Genomic DNA, 25,909 nt, shown 5'->3' with positions numbered 1-25,909 from the left:
GAATAGCTTTCTTTCTTTCCAGAGGAAATACAAGATGGAAAGAGTTATAGGAACCAGAAGTCCTGCCTTTCAGTTTTCTGGTATCAAGAGCAAGTGCTATTTCTGCTGAGGCAGTGTCTTTTGAGCAGTTTAACGGTGTAGGTTGCCACACATTTATTTCACAGGAAAGGAGTGAATCCATCAGGCCACTGAGCTTATAAGTACTACCCTGGCAGTCAGCCACCAAAATATAAATACTCTAAATGGACTAAAGGAAATGTTCATTCTGTTGTTTAGAATTGGACACATCCCAGGAAGGTAAATTTAATCTTTTTTGAGGACTGCTGTTCTGGGGTTGAATGGAACATGCATTTGTTTATCTCCTTTGTGATCTTTTTGTCTTCCTGGTGATACATTATGTATTTGTGATACGAAGCATTTCAGCTGTCTTGCTCAATGGCATCGCATTTGCTGATTGTTCAGTCCCCAGATTGGCATCGTTAAACAGCGTCAGCCCCTATCCAATCTGGGACCTGTTAGGGAGAGAAGGGGAACCAAAGAGGCCAGATTCCAACAGAAACAAAGCTGGGGTGGAATTAGGGGGAAATCATTCCCGAGCCCAGCAAGTTGAGCTCTGCACTTCTTGTCTTTATCTTTTAAAACGTCTGAAGGAATTTTGGTACTTATTGGCATAATGAATAAAAAAGAAGGCCTCAACAAGTAAAAATAAAATAAAATTAACGAAATGTAAAGTTGGTCAACAGGAAAAGAAGGGAAGAATACCCCCACACCACCACAATTCAGAAAACCTCCATGCAAGAGACACAGGCGTTGTATTTTGTGGATATGCAAATGTTATTTTATTAAAGAGAGGGAGATACAGTATATATTTTCACCCAGCTACCACATCTTAAGTAATCAGCTCAGCCTCTTATGATGAAATCTTTAATTACTACAAGTGTGTCATTAGTTAGATGTAGAATGAATGATGGTACCGTGTGTCATTGCCTCACATGATATACCCATTTGTGCCATAAATTCATTGACCTCATCTTAAATGATGTGTCCTGTAAGACAGACTTGATTCATTATTTCTTAAGTGACAATATTTTTCCCCCCTCTAATAATTCTTTTCTTCATCAGAAAGATTGCTTTTAGTATTTTTAGGTCAGTGTTCTGAATTGAAATGTAATAAGGCAAGATGATACACACACACTACTCACATTACCCCAAAACAGGACAAAAATGGCATGCTACGTCCTGAGCACTTGCAGATGCTGCAGAAAGTCAAGCGCTGACATTAGGCCTTGGTTCCAATGGAGAAGTTTGATGAAGTAGAATTTTTGCTTAACTGTAATATCTGTAATTCTTCCTATGTGGAAATAGATCAAATATGGTGGGGAATTCTCACTTGATAATTAGGATAAATCTATGAACAATCCTTATCCATTAAAGAATTCTTTAAAATGAAGGAAATGAAGGGAGAACATTTAAGTTATATTTAGATTATTATTATTATTATTCACTCTGCTTGAAAATATTTACTTAGCTTGAAGAGACAGGGATCTTCAGGAAGTAAAAAAAAAAAAAAAGAAGTTTTTTTTTTTTTTTTTTCAATTTGGCAATTTAAAAACCAATTAAGGATTTCAGAAAGCTCTTTTCCCTTCTGGTTAAAAAATTAGATCCAAAAGAAGCATGCCAGAAAAACTGGCATATTATTTTGATTAGTTTAATTCATTGATAATGTGTTTAGTCCACAATTAAAGAAGTTATATTTGATATCTCACTTCAAGCTTGTAAATTCATACTGTAGGCTTTCTGTGGAGGCTTAATATTGAAAAAGAGACAGGAGAATTTGTTTCATGGTACATTGAAATGTCACATCATTTTATGTTAACTCTATTAAAATGATCAGACTTTAAAAATAACTTATGTGTATGGTATTTCCACTTCTAGTTACTTAACCTTTACCTAGAAGAGAAATTTGAGGGTCTGATGGATTCTGTGGGACTCTTATCAGAGGCAATTCTGCATGTATTTGTAAACTGGGCATCTCACTAATGGAAAAAAAAAAAAACAACTTAGTTCAGGAGGAACCTGAAACATTGTGAAAGATAGGAGACTATAAATATTAAAATTATTATTTCTTAACCACTTTAATCTCTGTAACAGTTTTCCTAACTAAATTGAGAAGTTGCCTTTCTAATCATTAAAGGTCACTCAGCAGTGTTCTCACTCTCAGATTTTTGCAAGAAGTGTTTTGAAAGGGCAATTTGATATGAGACCAGACTAAAAAAACTAATGGGTGGCAATAAGTTTATTTTATTCAATCTCACACTGTCAAGTTTATTACCTGTAAATATAGTGGAGGAAAAAAAAAGTGAGAAGGAAAAGAGTATATTTGCACATACAGACCCACATCTGCCATGCGAGTATTCGCCCACAATCACATAGCAGCATGCCACCACTGTTTACAATCAAGAAAAACTGAGAGTTAAATGAGATGAGTAATCAAATGCCCAGCATATGTTGTTTTTGCATTGTTTATGTGACCAATCATTATTAAAATTTATCATCTTTTAATTACATCCATTTACAATAGTTAAACACACACACACACACACACACACACACACACATACACACAGAGAGAGAGAGAGAGAGACATCAGAGCAGACACTCTTCAAAAAAAAGTTTCCTTTTAGAACCCGTATTGGAACCAGTGCTTTATGAGAGAGAAACTTGAATTCAATAAACTCACCATTGCACTGTTTCACAATTCCTCCCTGGTGCTGTATGGCTTGTGTGCTAAGGAAATGACAAAATAAATAAATAAATAAGAAAAAGAAAAAAGATTGTGTGTTGTAAAAGTCTGTCAAAAAAAGTGAGGCACTGAAAGAACTATTGAAAATTTTGACATCTGTTTATCTGTTTATAGCTATGGCAAGATTACTCATATTAATTCTTGTTTAAAATGCCATATGAAGGAAAGACATTTGTGCAAACAAGAGTCATATTTGAATTGTAGATCATGTCTTCACCATCTGTGAGAGCTGATGGTGTTGCAAAATTAATGTGTTAATGAAATCACAATAATTTCTCCAAAGTAATGGGTTCTGAAGCCGAGAATGACTATTTTTTGAACTTTGATGTCTGGTGATTTCCAATTGGGAAAAGCTCTCAGCCTTTAATTAGTTCTGCAGCCCAACTTTAAAATAAATTTGGTGATGTCTTTCTTTTGCCAGGAGTATTTGAAGGGGGAAAAAGCCATAACAACTTTTGGAAAATGTTCTCTGGTGTTTGAAAAGTTGTTAAATAAGACTGCCTGCCAAGAAATGTCACCAAAAATTCTGACTACTGAGAAAGAGTGGGCAAACAGCTCAAAAAATAATTCTAGCTTGCTGCAACATCACAGGTTGGGAATAGCTAAACCTCACACAGACTTCATGACTAATTCCAAGTTTTTCCTTGGAAGCCAGACATAATGATGTTCAGTGCTTTGTGTTATTGGTTAACACAGCACACCCTTTCCAACTGCATTATTGGACACAGTGAATAGTGTAAAGTGACTTTGCATGAGGAGAATTTTAAGGGGTTATGTGTTTCATGCCCACCGAGCTTTCTGGAGAATCCTTCCCTCCAAAACTATTTAGATTTGTGTTTACAGTGAGCCTGTTTGACAAATGAAAGTGTGAGGGCAGGTACACTGGGCAGGTATATGTACTTCCATTTGTCAGAGCCATCTTCGAGACATGCTTAAAGAGGTCTACATAGTTTCTATAAAAAGTATAGGGACTGTGATCATTGCTGTTCTGAAGTTAGTATTTATAAAGCAAATGCATCATTTCACAACATTCCAGAATTTTACCTCTTAGAAGGAAATGCTTCAACCTATTTGAAAAATTATGATAGTTTAAAAGAACCTTTACATGAAATGTGAAATGCCATCTACCTAAGGAAGTTGTTTATCTTACCTGATTTTTTTTTTTTTTAACTGTGTTGTAGGTATGTGACTGGTGTAAGCACATAAGACACACAAAAGAATACCTGGATTTTGGGGACGGGGAAAGAAGGCTTCAGTTCTGCAGTGCGAAATGTCTCAATCAATACAAAATGGACATTTTCTACAAAGAGACCCAGGCCAATCTTCCAGCTGGGCTGTGCAGCACATTACACCCTCCCTTGGAAAATAAAGCAGAAGGCACCGGGGTGCAGCTGCTCACTCCAGACTCTTGGAATATCCCACTAACAGATGCTCGGAGGAAGGCCCCTTCCCCGGTGGCTGCAGCTGGCCAAAGCCAGGGCCCTGGCCCATCGGCGTCCACCACCGTCTCTCCATCTGACACTGCCAACTGCTCTGTCACTAAAATCCCCACGCCAGTGCCCAAGTCCATCCCCATCAGCGAGACTCCAAACATCCCTCCTGTCTCTGTTCAGCCACCTGCTAGCATTGGACCTCCCCTCGGCGTCCCTCCTCGTAGCCCTCCCATGGTGATGACCAACCGCGGCCCGGTGCCTCTGCCCATCTTCATGGAGCAGCAGATCATGCAGCAGATCCGCCCACCTTTCATCCGCGGGCCACCACACCATGCCTCCAACCCCAACAGCCCACTGTCCAACCCCATGCTTCCCGGCATTGGGCCCCCGCCTGGAGGCCCCAGAAACCTCGGCCCCACTTCCAGCCCCATGCACAGGCCCATGCTATCGCCCCACATCCATCCCCCGAGCACGCCCACCATGCCTGGGAACCCCCCTGGCCTGCTGCCCCCACCTCCCCCCGGTGCCCCCTTGCCGAGTCTTCCCTTCCCACCGGTGAGCATGATGCCAAATGGCCCGATGCCGGTGCCCCAGATGATGAATTTCGGGCTGCCGTCGCTCGCCCCGCTGGTTCCACCCCCCACCCTGCTCGTGCCATATCCGGTGATCGTGCCCCTGCCTGTGCCCATCCCTATCCCTATTCCCATCCCTCACGTCAATGATTCCAAGCCCCCCAATGGATTCTCCAGCAACGGGGAGAACTTCATTCCGAGCGCCCCTGGCGACTCCTCGGCAGCGGGGGGCAAGCCAGGCGGACACTCCCTGTCTCCCAGGGACTCCAAGCAGGGCTCGTCTAAGTCTTCGGACTCGCCGCCCGGCTGCTCTGGCCAGGCCCTGAGCCTGGCGCCTGCGCCCGCTGAGCACAACCGGAGCCAAGTGGTGGACCTGACACGGCGCGCAGGCAGTCCCCCGGTTACCGGCGGCCAGCTCGGCTTCCCGGGCGTGCTGCAAGGACCGCAGGACGGCGTCATCGACCTGACCGTGGGCCACCGGGCCCGGCTGCACAACGTGATCCACCGCGCGCTGCACACGCATGTCAAGGCGGAGCGCGAGCCGGGCTCCGCGGAGCGCAGGACCTGCGGCGGCTGCAGGGACGGCCACTGCAGCCCTCCCGCCGCCGGCGACCCGGGCCCGGGCGCCCCCGCCGGCCCCGAGGCCGCTGCGGCCTGTAACGTCATCGTGAATGGCACGCGCGGCGCTGCAGCCGAGGGCGCCAAGAGCGCGGAGCCGCCGCCCGAGCAGCCGCCGCCGCCACCGCCGCCCGCGCCGCTCAAGAAGCTGCTGTCGCCCGAGGAGCCGGCGGTGAGCGAGCTGGAGTCGGTCAAGGAGAACAACTGTGCTTCCAACTGCCACCTGGACGGGGAGGCGGCCAAAAAGCTGATAGGGGAGGAGGCCCTGGCGGGGGGCGACAAATCGGACCCTAACCTTAATAACCCCGCAGACGAGGACCACGCCTATGCTCTGCGGATGCTGCCCAAGACCGGCTGCGTGATTCAGCCTGTGCCAAAACCCGCGGAGAAGACTGCCATGGCGCCGTGCATCATCTCCTCGCCCATGCTCAGCGCCGGGCCCGAGGACCTGGAGCCGCCGCTCAAAAGGAGATGCCTCCGAATTAGAAATCAGAATAAGTAAAAGGTTTGTATGTCCACCTGGGCGCTCCTCCACGAGCCACTGCACCTCGCTTTGCTTTTTACAAGGCAGAGGCGAGAGAGTTGTATTAATAATCGTGATTTTTAAAAAAATCTTGCGTATTTTACAGTACACATTGTGTGGCCGTGTACTATCTACGTTTGGATCCAACAACTATGACACTGAGCACTTGCTTACTAACACCAGTCCCTATTTACAGCTGAGGAAACAGCCACAGCATGTCTAAGTGTCATGCGCAAGGTCACTTGAGGGTAAAGTTCAGCGTTGAACTGGAGTAAAAACACTCTTTCGATTACATTTTGATTTTACTATTAGGCTCAACTCTGTAATTCACCCTACTAGAGAGGAGGAGGATGTGGAAAGGAAGGAGAGATTATTTTGGAACCCTAAATTTTGGTCATAAGATTTCAGTAGTGAAAAGCCCAGGGAACTCCTGAGCTGGCAGGCCTACTACAGCTGGTAGCCTCATTGGAAGAATGTCCCAAATCATCATATTTTATTGATAACCATGGGATACCATCTGTAGGATGAGAATAAAAATGAAACTTCTTACATACATAGATATGTCACCTGAACCCAGGCCACCAAGCCACACTTGCCTGAAAAAGTGATGGAGCTCATAACTTCTTGTCATAACTTCTTCCTTCGGTTTGGCACCATCCAGCGTTCACCAATGCAAATCCGAATCTTAGCTTTGCTGTCTCCCCTTTTGGGGCTCAGTGGCTCAGCTAGTACATTGTTCACTTCTGCAGACAGTGGGAAGCTTGGTTAGGGAAAAGGGGAAGTCCTTGCTAAAATAAGAAAGAGTCACAGATTTCAGAGAGGGGGGATAGAAACTGGCTTGTGTGACAACCATAGCCAAATGTGGCCTCATCTGCTCCTCTCACCAATCCTGGGAGAATAGGCATTGGATGCATATACCAAAAAGGAAGATGCAGTTTAGAAATCTTGCCCAAATCAGCTGGTAAGTGGGGGAACTTGTGTCAGTTCAGGTTGTTACCTGAGCAAGTGGGCAGAAACAGGCCAAAATGCTGTTGAGTTTATCAATTGCCTATGGAAAAGAGAAGATAATAATAATATCTTAATATCTTGATATTGATCTTAATATCAATAAATGAGCACTTCACCCGTGCACTGCTCCTTCCAGGGCCTGGGAGGATACAAAGGTGAAGACCATGCTGTGCCTGCTCCCAAGGCATTTACCATCTGGTGGGGATGGAAATCCATGGGGCCTGGCGTAGGAGAGGCAGGAAGAAGAATCACTCCCATTTGTGTGTGCAGGCTCTCTTTGAAGTGCTTCTCAGTAGTATATATTTGGATCTGGATCCATAAGACAATCACATTCATTCTCCTGAGGAGTAAACTGGGGGAGAGGGGTAGGTTATGGAACTTATCAATGATGGTTGTCATTGTAAAGCAGAGATGAGATTCAAGTGCAGGCTCTCTGACTCCTTTACCCCACTGTAGGAGAATAGGCTAATAGGTTCCTTCCTTACTCTACTTACTGAAATTTTTTGTCCATCTCAGTTGTTCTGAGGGAGTTTCTAAAAAAACACCACCAAACCTCTATTTACCAGTTTCCTCAATTGCTCAGATAATATTTAGTTCTTATTTTTCCAGCTCCAACAACAAACCTGGTGGGACATAAAACCATGGAGTGTAACCCTTGGTGTCGTGTGCCCATCCCATTGTCTCTAGGTTGGTGTATTTACATGGGCACCTCACATAGCCAGAGGTTTGCTTAGGAGGCACAGAACCAGAGCAAGGGACTTGTTGGATGGTGTAAGAAGGGATTCTCAGACACCATGGTTTGAGGTTTCCTTTTCCATGGATGGCTTTGCCAGTATAAGTAGACTACTATAAACGAGTTATTCATTCCTTCTTGATTTTACATCCGTGAGTTCTGTTGTCTGAAGACAGATAGCCTTAGCCTTCTCACAGATAACTCAGTTGAAAATGCCCCTGATTTGTTCAGAAAAGTAATTTCATATGCTTGACAAAGCTTTGAGTAATGGGAAGATATGTGACAAATAAGTGACTACCTTCAGTAAGCCAGAAAGCCTTGAGAATTACCATTTAAATACATTCTAATATCACTCAAATAACATTAAAGAAAGATTGGGAGGGTGAAAGATTTTACTTCCATTAGTGAGTTGAGAAGTGACCTGGTCAAGAATAGTGACACAAGCTTATAAGTAGCATGGGACCAAAAGTTCATAAAAGCATAAAATATATGATGGCTATTTGGATGATCTATGTTTCTGAATAAAGAATCAAGTGAGGGTCTTACATGTGGACCAGGATCATTACTAAAAATATTAACCCGTTTCAGCCAATTTCAGATAATACCTCTTGAGATTAGAGTTCTTTTTGTAATGGATCCCCCAAGAAATTACAGTTTTTCTCTAATGTCAGAAATACTCAGGCTTTGTTGGCTACTGAGAGGTGGCAAGACAAGTGATTTAAGAGGTGAGGAAGAACCATCTTTCCTCCACTCAGTCACACCTCCTCTTGCCCTCAGTAGTTCCACGTCACCTCACAGTGCAGCCTCAGCCTGCCATAATTCACTCATACCCTCTGGCCCTTCCTGCTTTTCTGTGCACACACGATGCTGTTTTTCTTCTATGTCTTCAGAAACTCAGTCCATTCATATGGTTGGGGGAATTGAAATGCATCCATTAAATAAAGAACTGGGTAGCTTTTGTGCCCTGATGGGGCACTATTTGATGACAAGTTAAAACCAAAGTGAAAGCATTAAGAAACCCAAAGCAGAATGCAGTCTGAGATGCGGTAGGTGAGAGAGGTGCCTGTGAGCAATGTCCCCTGTGTCTGTTGGTGATTCATTATGATTTCTCACAGGAGAGTCTGTCAGCAGCTCCTGTCAGTGTTCCTCATTCTTCTTGTTATGTCCACCTGTCTCATACAGTATTATGATTAAAAAAAAACATTTAAAATAGATCCAAAGCAGACTGTATCTGAAAATCAACCCAGCTACAGCGGTCTTTGATGAAATCATCATATTTGTTAGTTCCTTGCAAATTACAGCCCTTTCCTCCCAGTTCCAAGTTATTCTGAACCTGACTTTATGTTTTTTTATTTGTTGATACAACTACAAATGATTTCAAATGATTTTTCTCCAGATGCAGAACTAATTGTTTAGTTGAAGATTGTAAAAGGTTGTAAACTCCCTTTAATCTTCAACTTTTAAGACTCTAAATACCAGTTCTGCAGCTTCTGTAGCTAGGGAAAAAAAAAACATCCCCACAAATAATAAGGAAAACAATGTATAAACATTTCTCAAACTATTCTATCCACAAAGAATTCCATTTATAAATGGAATACTCCCTTCTTTGTCTTTGCCTGGGAGCTTGGGGGATAGCTGTTTGTATTTGTACATTTTTCTGAATTTCTATAGTTTACACTTGTTTATGGTACATTGGGGAGTTCAGAGTAACCATTTGCAAATGTTTGAATATATTCAAAAGAAAATGTTCCCCCTCCTCAGTTTTCCAGGGAAATGAAGTATTCTTTTTAAGTAAAATAATCAATGGAAAAAATGTGTTCCAGGAATAACCCTTTCACCCCTGCTCTTCCATTCTCCAGGAATAATAGGTCCATACAACTTCCCACCTTTGTGGTTCCCAAATTTGTTTGTTTCTTGAACCCTAGAAACATATAGAAAGAAAATATGAAACTCTTTTCTCTGGTCTTGACTCTATGATCCGGGATCACCAGTAAGATTCAGCTCTGCATTTTCTCTGAGCGAGCTGGAAGGGGGGACCTGTAATGTTGACTTCTTAATTTGGTTATGCAGCCAAATTATTGTAAGGTGAGGGGTTCATCTCATTAGGAAAGTCAAAAAGGAGGAGGTAGCAAGTAACTTTTTACCAGTTTGGTCTCTTGGACTGAAGTTGAAGAAAAAAGTATTATTATTGTATAATAATATGACAATAATAGTATTATTATTTGAAACAATACTATGGTAGCCCATTTTTAAAGCAAAGGAAGGAAGGAAAACTGAAAGAGACAAGAGGAAATTAGAATTGACTGGATGTGCTCAGATTCTATGCCAAACTTGAGCTGTTTAAGGTTCCAGTATATAAAATGGTTGAAATGCTCATTGGTGACAGTCTCTGAGTTAAAGGTTAGCCTTGTCTGTCAGAATGAAGTTGGCCTTATAGTTCTAGTAGAGGTACTTCGAAGAGGCAATGAGAAGCCACCAGGTCAGGTTGGTGTCATGTCCACCTGTTAGTGGGCGTCCTTGTCAAGGACCTGAGAGTGTCTTTGCTGTGATCATTCCAGACTTGCAAAGGAAAGCTTTAAGGATGAACAATGTCAAGATGGGCCATAAACATGTCCCATTTAATGAGCTGCTGGGTCCATGTTAACCCTCATGACAAAAGGCTTGAAAGGGAGGATTTTAGTGTGCAAGAATTTGACTTTTAGAGATCGTGTCAATCAGATTATGATGGAATTTGAGATAATATGTGACCATGTTATTATTATTTTCAGAAATAGTCAAAACCCTCCGTCTTCAGAAGGCCTGGAACTAGGATTCGGCTAGAAAAGTGCTTAATGCATAAACTTTTAAGATGGACCCACACAGGGTGATGCAAGTGCAGCACTAGTCCTGGATGTGATCTTCACACTTTCCAATCCATGTGGCAGCTCCCCAATGCTGGTCTCGTGGCCCATGGACTAGTCCATCTAGATGGCCTTTAGCAGCACCCCCTGAAATTTCATGAACAGTTTAATGTGCCTATCATAGAGGCATTCTCTTGGGAGAAGAGGTCCAGAGATTTTGGTTCTGTATCTCTGAAGGATTATCTTACATTATTAGCAAGAAATATCTGAGTTGGACTTTTTCATTTCTCTGAGAAAGTCGAATTAATTGTAAGGTTTCTTTAAAAATTAGCATTTACTTTTGGCAATTTTTGCTATGGGCCTAATGTTGCAAAACCACAGTTGCAGCTACAAAAATGTAGTACTTGCCTTGAAAAGATTGCCTTATTGACACAATGCAAAAGTTCAAACTTACCATTCCTGGCAAATAGAGAAAGAAGTAAAGGAAGCAAGAAAAGAAACAAACTAGGTGCTTCCCTGGCACTTGGACTTTCAAAATTTATATAGTATTGGGAGATGCCATTATTCTGTGGGAAACCCATCTACCCTGCCACTGAGGCCCAGAGAGCAGGATGGCTGGAGTCAGAAAAAAAAAAAATGGGCAGGTCAATAAACGCAGGGACATTGTGGACAGATATCTAGGAGTGCTCCTTATTCCTCCAGCTCTCCAGTATACTTTCTCACCTGAGAAGGAAATTAGAATTGACTGGATGTGCTTAGATTCTATGCCAAACTTGAGCTGAAATAGTCTCCAGGACTGGGTTCCATGAGTCACTCCCTTGTTGCACTGAGTGGCTGCCTGTGCATCATGGTCCAATCATTTACACCTACCTTCGTGCAGACAAGCATTTCAGAGGGGCAGCAATGTCTGAGGAACAGAGCACAGGACAGCATGGAACACTTACCTCATGCAGTGGAACACTTACCTCTACCCGGTCACCCTGCCTTTTCCAGACTTTCCTGTCAACGAGACCATGCCAAAGGGACAGGCTGGGGGCATTCAATTTTCCTTCACCATGTTCCACACAGAAATTCTTCTGTATCCTTCAGTTGCCATTTTAAGTGCAAAACACTTTATATGTGGGTGGATGTGAAGGTAATGCATTCTGCGTATGTAGACTCTTTTTTTTTTTTTTTAAATGCCTTCAAAAGACATAAAGGGAATTTGTTAAAGAAACTAGCTTTAAGAGATAAACAGCACTGGTGGCATTTAATAGCATCCCATTCTCAAGGAAAATGAGTAAATGACATCTCAGATGGCAGCTGTACATTCTCCATAGTGCTCCTCAAGATTTGTGGAGCTCCACAGCATTGGGCTTGGGAGGAAAGTAGGGTAGGATCAGGATTGAGAACACATGGCCATCAACCACAGGGAGGGAAGCACGTGCAAATTTGTTTTGTATATTTGTTGTTTATCATTTAGGAGGTTCTAGTGAAAATGGAGCAGACGTAAATGATGACGACAACAACAAATGGTACAACTTGGGATTGGCCTCTAGTGCTTTAAACTAGCTCCTGAGTGTACTCCTAATTATTCTTAAATTGCAAACCAGACAAGATGTCCCTGAGATCTCTTAACTCTGCCACTTCTAGGACTGAGTTATCACCCAAAGCCAAAAGATGCTTGTGCCTGGGCACTATGTTGCCCTACTACACAACCCTGAATAGGGAGCAGGGATCCCCAGGGGCAGAACTGCCTTTCCACAAAGCTGAGGGGACAGGACTGTGTTTGTCACATTCCCATTCAGATGTTTGGCTGCCCCAGTGCTGGTTGTCTTCTCATCTCCCAGTCCGAACCTACGGCGTGTTGTCTTTGATGCCAAGCTACGTTTTGTTTGGGTAAAAAAGAAAGTAAGAATGTGACTGGTAGTATTTAAAGAACTGAAGATAAAACACACTTTATGAACTCATTTGAGATGAAACTTTGACCTAATGTCCCCCCAAATGTCATTAAAAAGTATATATCTCCCTCATTTGCATGGTTTATTTCCCTAGACACAGTTTTGGTATTGGAAATGAATGGTGTTCCCATACAACACATGTGTCTCAATTTGTAATGATATCCTCCTTGCAGCTGGCTTAGTTCTCCAAGTGTTTCTAAAATGTTACTGTCTTAAATTTGAGCCAACCTACAATAACAAATTATCTAGAAGCAAAGTGGCTAAACTGCATTTGGTGAGAGAAGGAGAAACCCTATATTTCATCCTTCCACTCTTGTTTTGGAAATTCGGACTGTAACATGATCTTTTTCTAAAGAAATCTACACATGCACACTTTAAAAATTGTGCAGATTGGGTGTTGTGGGAGCAAGAATGATCAGGTTTAAGTTTCCCTATGAAGTTCTGCATCCCATCAACAAGCCCTTTTGATATTTTAAACCCATATTTAGAGTAATTTCAAGATATTTGGAGCACATGTGGTTAAATGTAAAACTTTGTCATTATGATTTGTTAGATGCTTATACTTTAAATATTTATAAGCCATTTTTAAGTACTTTATCCAAAAGCCTTCTCCCACTAGAATACTATAATTGAACGGTATCTGAGCATCATTCCAGAGGATGCAGGATGAAGCCGCTGTAGCATGCAGGCACGTTCTTGCTTCTCTGGTTCTAATTCAAATGTCATTTTTAGTAGATTCAGCTAATTTTTAAAATGTATAAAAAGTTATAAACATAGTTGGTTATCTGTGATTAAAAAAATTCTCCAGTACACAAAATGTAAAGTGTTCTTTCTAGTTTGAACCACTTTGAGTTTCACTCCTTTTCTTTCCTTTTTTTTTTTTTTTTTTGGATACCAGGGATTGAACCCAGGGGCACTTAACCATTGAGCCACATCCCCAACTCCTTTTATTTATTATTTTGAGACAGGGCCTCAATAAGTTGCTGAGGCTAGCTTTGCACTTGTGATCTTCCTGCTTTAGCCTCCTGAACCACTATGATTACAAGCATGGGCCATGGTGCCTGCCTCTGCTTCTTCTTGTTCTAAGAGTAATTAGTAAACTGCCCATTAGTATGTCAGATCTCAATTCAGGTCCATATGAACTTAAGTGTCATAGTTCTCCTCCAGATGTCTTAGGGACAATTTATTGGCAGATAGAATGTATTCAGAATACACCTTCAGCTATCTTAGAAAGTAAGGTATGGGAGCTTCTCTTCATTGTAGGTAGCCCGTTTGGGCACTATCAGAAAAGAGGAGGGGGAAAATATTTTTCAAACGCAGAATACATTTAAACTTTGGAGGTTATAAATCAAACTGATCACAGACCATTTTATGGCTAGCAAAATGTAACTTTCTGGTAAGAATGGGGGAAAAGAAGGCTTAAAAGAGCTCATAAACTTGCTTCAACATCTAATAGTTCTTCCCAAACAGCATTTTCATGAGTTAAGTGTAAATGAGTCAGAAACATATAGATTGAATTTCTTTTAAAAATACACGTGGGTTTAAAAATTAAGGCCAAAGTGCTTGGCAAAATAAGGTTTGATTTTAGCCAAACCCCAAATGTTTGAAAAAATAGTTCTAGAATTTGCCAAACCAAAAATATACCCAGGTCCCTCCATTTGTCCCATTTAATATGATGATGACATCATAAACATGAGACTTAATGGCTATTTTCATGTTCCCCAAAGTTTGAGCAGCATGAATCTCACTAATTGAAAAATTATTTTTAAAAAAATTGGTGGAAAACGTTATGAACTTGCACATGAATATGAGGGCTGCTGGTTCAGGGTTCTAGTCCCAATTCTGACAATGCTTCTCACTGATCAGCTGGCCCATCACCTTGTTCTCTGTCTTAGCTTTGTGTGTGTGTGTGTGTGTGCATGTGTGCGTGTCTGTGTGTGTGTGTGTGTGTGTGTGTGTGTGTGTGTTGGGGTGGGTTATGCACAGAAATATCTTTTAAAATTTTGTTCTACATTTGGATTTTATAAGTTTTTAATTTGTATTTAATTCATATATTACAATCCATAAAGCTTAATAAACTCCTAACATCCAAACAGAGGGAGGTAGTTCCTTTTGCTCATTTATGGTTCAGAGAGAGTCTTCATTAATTTCTCTAGAGGGTAAAATATAATCCATTTTTCACTAACAGTATCTAACACTGACTTTTTTCATATCATTGTTATTAAAACGTGGGGTGGGGAGTGGGAGGAGAAAGAATTTTTTAAAAAGGAGAAAAAAGGATGGGGGAGATGTGGCACATGTCCCTGACTTATTTAGAAACTAAGAGACAAAAAACAACCAATGTCACTTTTAGAAGCAACACTCAGAACCTGCAAACTGACCTGATACTGCAGACAGTAGGCTTCCTGCAGGGTCCAGTTCACTCCTTGTAACCAAGTGCGTAGCACAAGGACAGGCAGATGGGCACACAAGTATTTGTTGAGCAAATGAATGAGAAGAATCTTGGTTGAGAGACAGCTAATGGAGCTAACCTTGATGGTGTTTCCTTAAAGCAGATGAATTCAGTTGGGTTCTGAACATGAGGAGGGACATGGGCTGGGGGTCCACAGTGCAGGAATGAGGGATGCAGCTGAATGTCAAAAGACACACAGGTACAGCAAAGCAGGCTGTGTTAGGATGACCTGACAGTAGCAGTAGGCTGAAGCCGGAGCACTTGACTACAGAGAGTGGGGAGCATGAGGCTGGTGGAAAGCCAGGTGGGGAGACTACAGGTGGAGACATTGGTCCTGGATGCATTTGGGCAACATCACTGAGACCTTGAGCAGAAGAGTGAAAGAATGAAATCTGTTTGTGGGAAATTGCTTTAGCAGCTGTTCATGGACTGAAAGAAAGTGAGAAAAGACTGGCATCACTGAAGCTACGCATCACATGCTGATGACAGGCTAATTACCAGCGGTGGGTTATCATTGTGGAATGTTATCACAGAGGGGTATCAGCTGTCACATCTAAATTTTAAGTATGTAAAGCCATTGTAGCAGGACAATGGGAATAACTTCTTTGTCCCAGAATGGGCCTAAGACTTCACAGCTCACAGTGGAAGGAAACCTTACAACAAAAGATCATTTCCAAGTCCAACGACTTGGGGATGCTGGAGGCAGGTTGTCATGGAAACTGCCTCCCTTCTGCCCAGCCAGCAGCTCTGAGGGGAGGCCAGTGGGCAAAGGTGCAGTGTGGGACATTGCCTTGTGACCTTGTCTTGTTTGGGGGAACTAAGAATGTCCAGGATTGTGCAGAGGTTGGGGGGCGGCTCTTAAAGCAAAAGAGTTCCTGATGGGGACCACATAGATGTGGCAGTGACCACAGTGACACGCCCAGCTCCCAGTCCTTGGACTGACAAGCCTCAGGAGAGCCTGGGGGGCTCATTATGAGGATACATCTACAGAGATTTTTCTCAGAGTTGAGACAGGTCCTCCCAGGGTCCAAAGCTACTTTAAAGGGGTTTTGGCAACTTCCTGAAGATGTCCTCTTCTCTCATTTCCAGATCTATAGCTTCCATGTGCAGTGACAATGGGCTCCTACTAGAGAAGGGTGTCAGCAGTGTGGTTTAGTGGAAAAGAACTGCCCTGGAGTTGAGCTGGCTTGGGTTCGAATCCCAGTGGAGCCATTTACTAGGTGAGGCAGGAAGTGACTTAAGATCTCTGAGCCTCAGTATGTGTGTCATGAGTAATGACAAGATTGCTGTGAGGGACGGGGTAAGGGAACATGTGAGGTGTGGCTCATCATGGGTGCCCTAGGTATGGCACTTACTGTTCTGTCGGAAAGGCTTCATCTCCTGGGGGAAGAGCTCAGGGCTGGAGTGAGACCTGCCTGGAAATGAAAGCCGGCTGTGTCCCTTACTGTCTGGGAGGATTTGGGCACATTTTTGTAGCTCCCTGGGCCTGCATTGTTTCATTAAATAATTTTAACAGCTTATATTCGTTAAGTATGTTCTATATGTTCTACACATAGGCAATGTTCCAAATGCTGCATACCAACAACCATGCCAGGGGAAACTATTTTTAAATCCACTTTAGAAGAGACCAAAGCACATAGAAGTGAGAGATTTTTACCCAGTCATGTGGCCAGTAAATGGCAGTACTGGGATTTGACTGACTCTGGAGTTCATATGCAAAACCACTGGGCATATCTTATGTATGAAAAATGAAGATGATAACCTCTACTTCAAAGAATCATCAGCTCCAGCATAAACAACCTAAGTTAAAATGCCCGGGAACTACCTCGCTCATAGGAGATGCTTATTCTTAAGAATTGTCCTGGTGTAGCCCAGGACTTCTTCTCTTGGATTGTAATGGAAAAGAATCAAACACTTCCATGTTGTCAAGTGCAGACGCCAGGGAAACCATTCCAGAAATTCTCATAAAATCTCTCATTTCACTTTTTCAAGTACGAGCTGGGACAAAAAGAGCAATCGCTCAAGGTCGCAGAGTGGCACAGCCAGGATTAGAACCTGAATCCTCATCTGCTTTTCCTTCCAGTGGGACACAGGATCCGACCCAAGCTGCTTGAGTTACACGACCTGTGCCAAGGACCAGAGTCATATTTTGCCACCCACTGCATGACTTCCTCACATCAGGCAGCTGATTTCAGAGGGGAAATAGACACACCTGCACATCTGGGCTCGAGGGGCTGAAAGTCAGCAGAAAAACAACTATTAACCACCCCCACTCCATCCCCTTTGCTGTTAAGAGGAAAATTCAGTATTCTTGTTGTTACTTTTTACAGGTTTTCTTTTGTTTGTTTTGCTAATATGAAATCAATCCCCCCCCTCTCAAAATGGGCTGGCTGTGGAGTATAAATAAAGAATAGGAAAGACTGCTTTTCCAATCCTAATCTAAAATCTTAAAATCTGCTATTGATCCACAGGCCATAGATAGCTACTTGCCATGTGAAGTTGCTTTTTTCTATGTTCCTTTTTTTGTCACCTAAAATGCCTGTGTTCAGAAAGTAGAGAGATAACAAGTTAAACTTTCATAGTAACATGATAAACTATTTTGTTTTTGTCCAAGGCAGAAATCTGGAAGGAAACAGTCTTGAGAGAGAGTAGAGTGGTAGAAATCAGAGGAGGAATATGACCCTGACCTTTTCACTGACACCTTGGACAAGCCACTTAATTCATCTAGGACTTAGCATCTCTAACAGGGAAGCAGTGACACCAGCTCCTGTAGTCACAGTCACAGAGGGGGACAGAGGAGGAAAGCAGCAGGCCAGGGACCTGCTGAGTCACAGAAGCCTATCTCTTGCTCATCAGCTACTTTGTGTATTGAATGGGACTTGAATGAAAATGCATTTTTTTTTTTCCTAATCAAAGAACTTTGCTCAGAGTTCTTGTTTGCAAAGCAAGGGAGCTAGACTGTGTAGGGCCACTTATACCTCTGACATTGTGATCTCCCACCACTGTCATGATTATAAAGGGGAGAGATGGACTGGGGGTAGTACTTCCTGAGTGGGGGAGCCTGGACTTTGGGGTCCTGCAGTCACCCTTTCTACATAGTGACCTTGAGCAAGTAAACTCCTTAACCTTCCTGGCAAAGTGCTTCATCTGTAAAATGGACACAATAAATACTTCAGGAGCATTATTATTTGTGTAAAATAAGTGTATAAGAGAAATGAATATAAAAAGACTTATTTTCCAGTGAAATTAGCGCATAAAAATACCTAGTCCAGTATTTGACATAAAGAGATGCTCAAAAGAAAATTGACACCTTTCTTTGAAGATCCTGAAGCTTCCCAAACCATAGGAAGAAGTCCTTAGTCCTGAAAGTCAGGGGCATAAGGCTCTGGGCTCTTTTTTCAAAATTTCCTGCAGAACATTATATCATGTAAGTCTTCTTTGTGTGTGTGGTGGGGGGCGGGGTATGGACATAGCCACCTGCTCCAGTATGTTTGTAAAAAGTGAAAATTAAAAACGTATATTGTTAGTCACAAATCCCTCAGTGCTTTTAGCAAAGGGCCAGAGACTGGGTCATTTGGTTTGCTTCAACTCCCAGAATGGAGTTGAGGTAAAAAAGGATCAGAGCCCAGCCTGAGAATAAGACAGGTGAGTGCATAAGAGTAGGGCCCAGGTTTGTTGTCCCTCAGAAACTTGCAGAGGTCAGTAAGAAAGCAATGACCACTTATAGGGACAAACAGACTTCTCTCCCCATTTAACTTATAGAACCTACAAAGAAGAATAAAATTTTCCTTTCTAAACCAAATAAAAATGGGGTTTCCCCAGGAATGAGTCTTAAATGTTTCTGACTTTTATTGACTAAAGAATAATGGAGCAAATCATTAAAAAAATTAAAACCTTATTTTTAAGACCTTATATGTGGTCTTAAATGTTCTTTGAGCTTTTGATTTTAAAAGGCACAGGGTGCCTGGGATTCAGACCACACAGCCCAGCACTGAGCTGAGTTGAAGTCCAGCTGTGGCCACCACATGCTCTCCTTACCCTGGGTCATTCCCTGTCACAATCACCCTCAAAAGGAAGGCTATTTTTCTAATTATTTTAATCAATTAATGAGCTATAAGAAAAGAGATGCCATCTGCTTCAAAAATAAAGTTTCCATTCTGGTAAAAACCATTTCGAACTCTTCATGAAGCCATAGTCAACAGGGGAGGAAGGAAACCACTTTTCAGCAAAACCTTGCCAAGCCATAGTAGCTCTTCTGGGATGGGCTCAGTGTGGAGACCACTATCTGGCATCGCACTCAGAGTTTATCAGCGGGTGCAGGCGGCTCTGTTCATTGACCACAGGGCACTACCCTGTGAGTGCCCCAGAATAGCTGCAGCTACCTGAGAGCAGTCCAGTCCTCAGGGACTCGTTATTGTCCCAGATAAACAGCGTTGCCTCGGCCAGCACGTAATGGCTGTATTTAACTGTGATAAGTGATGGGCAGCAGTGCCCAAGTGAGTGGCTGTCTGCTAGGGCCTGGGTAATTGGACAAAGGCAAGCGGGCTTGGCAGCAGGCATTTCTTACACATTGGTGAGTTGGTGCCACAGGGTTGAAGACTCCTGGGGATGAATATGGGAGAACTTGCCTTTTAACTGAGTAAGACAGGACAAATGTATGACAAAGGTATTTAAGGAAGGAAATAAGAGTGAGAGCTTGAAAACTGAGTTAGATTAATAGAGGCAGGCTTCCGGGTTGTGGTGGAATCTCATGCCACAGAAAGGCTGGCTTGGAAATGTTGGGTTGTAGAATGAGACAGGCGTTTTTCTCTGGATACACATTTACTTTGGGGAGTGGCTTCCTGGACACTGTGAAACGCAACAACGTAAGTCTCAAGTTATAAAGGTCAAAGGTGTACAGGGGAGAATGTCCACATTTTGACAGTATTAACATTGAAAAAAAACCTATAGTTTTCAGACCCATTTTTGATCTTTATAATTTTCTGGAAATTTCTGTGTGATAAAGGAGGATGAGTAACTAAATCACATTCTTAGCAATGCTTCCCTCATGAAATGGGAAATTGACTTTCCAGGTGGACAGATAATTGCTTAGCACTCTCATTGTGCACTTATGATTCCGAGAGAGGATGTTTCATTCTTCTAGCCAAAGGCGACAGGCAGACCTGGCATTCTGAAGATAACTGGCCATCTGTACCCAATCGAGACCATACATGGTAGTATCAGTCTTCATACGTGGTGCATACGTGGTGCTAGAGATGAGCCTGTTTGTATGTGGTTGTGTGTGTGAGGAATCCCTATATAACAAGGCCAAGTTATCCTGCCTTCAGACAAAACCCCTAATTCAGGGGAAATCCAGATGTGAGGTAGAAGCATGGTCACATTCCCAGAACCCCTTGCATTCAAAGGCATTCCAAAAATCTCTACCAGAGATGTGTGTGTGTGTGTATGTGTGTGTGTGTGTGTGTGTGTGTGTGTACATGTGTACCTGTGTGCCTGTGCACACACAGAGGAATGTTTACATCTGTGACATTAGGGTAAAGGAGACTAAAATTTTGGACTTAAAGGTCCACAAAATTTGTAGGCTTCCTTATATACTAGCAATAGGTTAATTTCTAGCTTCTCAAGTTTTAATACTATATATTTGATACCAACTTTTTTCTAAAGATCCCACAATCACAGCATGTAAGAGATGGAAGGTATAAAGTGTCACCCAGGCCCCAGTGTCACAGAGGAAGGAGTCAAGGCTTAGGGATAGGGAGAAGTGGGAAAGGAACAGGCCCAAGGCCACCCAGCTAATGAAGACAATGCTGGACTATCATTTGGGTCTCTGTCTCCCTTATTGTTGTAATTTCCCCTTTTGCACAGAAGAAGAAATTTAGACAGAGAGGACTGATTTTCCACTGGATCCCTCCGTGTGGCAAGGACTCCAGGCTCTGGCCACTTTTTAAAAATCTGAGCTTGCTCCCTCCCATCTCTGTTGGGTTCCCTACCTTGCTGGCCAGTACCAATAAATAGAGGAGAGTGAAGCCTACACTTGGTTCTTAATTGTCAGTGATTCCAGAGCTCTATTTGCCCAATGAGGCGGGCAGAGCTGGAGCCAGACCCAGAGCCATGGAGACTGACTTCAGGACCACCCCCTCCTCAAATGTTACCAGCAGAAAGGGGCTTTTACTGCCACCAACTGGCCTCTGGGGGTGTCCCAGGCATGCAAGAATGAGGTGAGAGGGAATGTAAGGCAGAAGTGGTCCACTTTGCTCTTCTCTTCAAATCAGCTCGGTGTAGGGAGGTTTCAGAGCTGGGCTGCAAAAAATAGAGCACAGTGCAGCTGCACCCTTTAGAACTTTGCGGGAAAACACATATTATTTACCAGACAATAATAGATACCAGAGAATAATAATGATTATTATAGTGTTTGGGATGGCAAACGCTGTAGTTAAGGTTCCAGAATGGCTCTCATTATAATCCCTTTTTCCCACTCTCTTATGAAAGCCTGAAAATTTTCTCCTAGTATGCTGGGCATGTTTGGTCTTTGTCCAAAGGTGATTTGAATACAAAGAAACTTAGTTGAGAGAGATTCCTTTTTTTTTTTTCTTTTGGGGTGATTACATTAAAGAAAAAGCTACATCATTGAAAAAGCAGTTGCAGCATTCCTGAGTAAGCAATTAAAAATGGTGGTGTTTCCCAGTCACTGGAGGAAATATTGAACACTTCTTTTTCTCTTTTCCTTTTTAAGGAATTCAGAGGTTCCCTCAGGTTCCAAGATTCAGTCACTTTTGGTCCCAGGCCCAGAGGTGGAGAGAGTTTTCCTCCTAACACAGCAACTTCCATGCTGCTCAATAAATGCAAAAGAACTGTCCCCAGATGAAGTTATCCCTGTGTTTTTGGACCCACTTGTCATTTCCACAGCTCTTTCCCAATATTTTGTGACCTCCCCTTTAGTTCTTTTCTTTTTAGGTACCAGAGATTGAACAGAGGGGCACTTAACCACTGAGCCACACCCTCAACCCTTTTTTATATTTTACTTAGAGACAGTGGCTTGCTAAGTTGCTTAGGCCCTCGGTTTTGCTGAAGCTGGCTTTGATCTCTTGATCCTCCTGCCTCAGCCTCCTGAGTAGCTGGAATTACAGTCATGTGCTACCATGTCCAGCTTGATAGTGGTTCTTGATGGCTTGTGTGGTGGGGGACACTAGGGATTGAAACTAGGAACATTCTGCCTATGAGCCATATGAGCTACATCCCCAGCCCTTTTTTAGACTTTATTTTGAGACAGGTTCTCACTAAGTTGCTGAGGCTGACTTCGAACATGTGATCCTCCTGCCTCAGCCTCCTATAACTGGAATTATAGACATGGGCTACTTTGCCCTGCAATCTTTTTTGTTTTTATATTCCTCCTCTCCATTGTATCTAATTCTCAAAAGAAAAAGAAAGCGGGTGTGTGTGTGGAGGGGGGTAATGTGAGCTTTTTATTTAGAGATAAATATCCCCATTTCCAAATCTGACCATGCCAAATGAAAAGGTTTCCATGGCCTTGTAATTCCACCCCCATTGCATATTTGTGGTGTTTTGCATTTTCACTTTGGTTATTTAATATACATATTAAATGCTCACAGATCTGGTGATTTAATGTGATTTGGGGAACTCAGGCATTTCCTGTCGTGCACATTGAGTTTTTCAAACCTTGTTTTTGGCTGATGATTATTATCATTGCCATTAACACCACGATTTGGATAGCAGGGTTCAAAGCATAAGCTTCTACTTAATTCTCCCAGTGGACATTTGACCTCCTCACTCTAGTGCTCAATTCATGTTGCAAGCACCCTGAGCAAGTTTCCAGGTTTCTCTGTGGCTGCCATAAAACAAGGAAATTCTTGTATGTTATGTCTGGGGTCCTTTCAAGTACTAAACTCAACACCTCTCTGAAATTATCTGTTCATTGTTCTGAGAATAATCTCAATAGTTGTAAAGATATTTACAAGTCCTCTGTCACCACGCACATTAACCAACTTTTTCCCTTTTATATTTCTGATGTCCCGATTTATTAAGAGGAAGAGAACTGCTTAACTCTCATTCATTTGGCACAAAGGCATTAGGCCAGACTCTTGAACCTGGGCAGAGCGTACAGGCGTGCCTGAGACAGCCCCAGCCCTGGACCTCAGGGACTTCGTAGTTCCCTGGGCAGACATGTAAGTGGCTGCTTCCTGAAAGTGACTGAATGTCCTCAGTAGGCTGTCTTTTGGACCAAGGGACTGAAAGCAAATGAAATAAACCAGTGGAGATGAAGAGGCAGAGCCTCATGTCTGTGGTAAATGTGGGGATGGAACCTGGTGAAAAATCGCATTTAGACTCCCTGCACTAGGATCCCTAGTCCCAAGCCCTCCCCCCCCCCCCCCCCCCCCGTGGTTTATTGTCTTCCAGTCCTTTGTTCCTTTTTGTTTGGGGTCTGAAGGAATGTGAACGCCTCACCTTTGACAGGCAATACCCTCAAAGAGAGAAGGGCAACCGTCTCTCCCACCTCAGTTGCCTCTGTAGGAAACTCCTGATGAGAAGTCCATGTGTTCATTGGCTAAAGAGCGAATCTCTGGGCCTTCTGCAAACTCCGGAGCTGACCCATTGAGTACAAGAGCGAGGTCTGGAGCTCCAGGGTTCCCTAGTGACCTTGCCTCGATTTGGAATAACCTTGGATGACTCCAAAGACCTCCTGTGGGTTAAGCATGCAGTCACGGGGAGGGTAAAAGTGGCTGGGTTGCAAAGGATGCTGCGGTCTTCGGTCTTTTGGGTGAGGGCGTGGTGCGCGGTGCTCATTATGGTCTTCCAAAAAGGGCTCGAGTTTCTTTTCCTCACACAAAGCTGGCAGGGCTGACCCTGAGCAGACCATGAATGAGACTCATGCCGAAATCACGCTGTGCCTTCGTTTTGGGGGCTCATCCTAGGTCTGAACTGGCGGCGGCTGCAGAGCCTGCTGCTTCCTGACTCATGCCTGGGTTCTCCCCAGCTGGGCAGGGTGGGTCGGTGGGGACTTGGTCCAGTGCATTCTGATGGCCCCTTCTCCTCTTTTCCCAGGAACGATCACTCCCAGGGTACCTTGCATGGAGAGAGGGCGCGGAGCAAACCATGTCACGCCATCCAATGACACCAGCTGGTCAGCTCACCACCCCCTCTGGCTAAAATTCAAGCAAATAAAGCCGCTTCCTGTCATTAAGCATCTCGGAGGAAGCAGCCCTCCCTCGGTGGCCTCTAGCCCAGAGAAGCCAGCACGTCTTGGACCCACCAAGCGGGCCCAGCCTTCCTGCTGCCACCATCTCTGCTTTTCCCCAGAGGAACTTAGGGATTTCGCCCCTGGTTTTAAAAAACAAAACAAAACAAAACACCAACAAGCCACAAGGACCAATGTAGGTATTCTCCCCGCCCCATCATCAAGGCTCAGCGGCCAAGGCTGGAAGATGATACGGATTGGAAAACAAAAAAAAAAATCTTTTTTTAAACCTTTTTAAAAACTGCTGTGGTTTTGCTGCTACACTAAGAATTGTGATTTGCATTGTATGGTTTTGGACCTATACTGTTCACGTTTTGATGGCGGAGAGGGATGGCACTGGAGTCCCGAAGCTTCAGAGTCATCTCTGTCTGGCCCAGGATGCACTTTTAATGAAGAGTTAGAATATTTTATTGGCTAATATACTTTTCTTGTTATTTTTACAAAGGCCACCTTTATCCTTTTTGATGCCATATTTTCAGTGTTACACTTTTATGGCTTTTAATTTTCGATTTGACAGATGTAAGAAGCAGCATGGATAGTTTATACTGTGGTTTTTCAGAGACTGAATGCCAAGAGAACTCGGTAAATGTTTATTCTTCTCAGCTTTCTCTTGAAATTCCCCTAAATAGCGCCCCATTTGGGAACAGAGCAAGAGTGTTGAACTGAAGACCAAAATGCCCTCAAGGTGTAAAATAATCCGAGGGGGGAATATTTGCTGGGCGTCACGAAAGACTCGGATGAAATTTCAACCCTGATGGTTTTTGGTGATCCAGGAAGTCAGTGAGACAATCTCCCTATACGCAGAGCCCTTTCATGATAATTAGAATGGCATGGACGAACCAATGAAAACAAGAGGGAAAGTGAGAAAGATCGCCCATGATTCTGTTTCACTGTTTGCTTTCTCCTGTCACGGTTAAGAGAAACGTGCAATGGGATCCTCAGTCCGTGGGTGGAGGATAACAGGGTAGATTTACTTGTGTGCACTTGTACAGTTGTAGCTGCGAGTCCAGAAGTCCTCTAGAGCATGTGTACTGGCACTGAGTCGGTGAGACAGTCGTGGAGTACCCCATTCTGATGAGTACAGAAAAAAAAAAAAAAAGAAAAGAAAAAATTAAGGAAAAAAAAATCAAAAAAAGAAGAAAACTAAAAAAAAAAAAAAAAAATCAAATCACCTTGTGATTCAGTGTATCTGTTTACTAACTCCAATAAAAGCAATTGTTCCCTCTGCAGGGGTCTGGGTGCCCCGCCCCACCAGGCCGCTGAGCTGCAGTAGGAGGGTGGTGGGTTACCCGTAGACAAGGCCGGGCTGGCTCACCTGGCCGTGCAGCACCCCGGGCCACGGATGCGGTGTACATACTGTATTTCTATATTCTCCTTTGTACAGTCACTTAACAAGTCAAGCTACTGTTTTACAGGTGCTCCTTATTTATTAGAGCCGTGAGAGCTTGGGGGACACACCTGGCGAGTGAGCTCGCTTTTTAAAAATGAAATTTGGGGGGCAGGGGAAGGGAGGCGGGAGGGAGGGAAAGCCTCAAAAGCCCGGGGAGAGATTTATAAAAGTGAACAAAAGAAAAACTTCCAGCAACAAATTAAACCAATCAATCCCAACACCAAACCCACCCATGCAGGAAGCAGCAGCCCTCATTCTGGGTGCTCATTTTCCTGCTGGGCCTACAACATTCTCCTCTCTCCCTGATGGGTGTCAGATTCATCAAACAAAAATAAATCTCTAAG

The 25,909-nt window shown here is 43.2% G+C and overlaps 1 protein-coding gene across 2 annotated transcripts in view; it reads left to right on the top strand.

Annotated features, from left to right (window-relative positions):
- The window catches only part of Sobp (sine oculis binding protein homolog), a 160,199-nt gene extending 134,959 nt beyond the window's left edge, over positions 1 to 25,240 (top strand). For both annotated transcript variants that reach the window (XM_076859882.2, XM_076859881.2), the window contains 2 exons: positions 3,985 to 5,931; positions 23,983 to 25,240. In XM_076859882.2, the coding sequence (XP_076715997.2) occupies positions 3,985 to 5,928 (1,944 nt within the window). In that variant the 3' untranslated portion in view covers positions 5,929 to 5,931; positions 23,983 to 25,240. The remainder of the gene's footprint in view (positions 1 to 3,984; positions 5,932 to 23,982) is intronic.
- Positions 25,241 to 25,909: the final 669 nt, after the last annotated feature.

The sequence above is a fragment of the Callospermophilus lateralis genome, chromosome 6 (genome assembly GCF_048772815.1).
Source record: "Callospermophilus lateralis isolate mCalLat2 chromosome 6, mCalLat2.hap1, whole genome shotgun sequence".
Taxonomy (NCBI): Eukaryota; Metazoa; Chordata; class Mammalia; order Rodentia; family Sciuridae; genus Callospermophilus; species Callospermophilus lateralis.
This window is presented reverse-complemented; position numbering and strand designations above follow the sequence as displayed.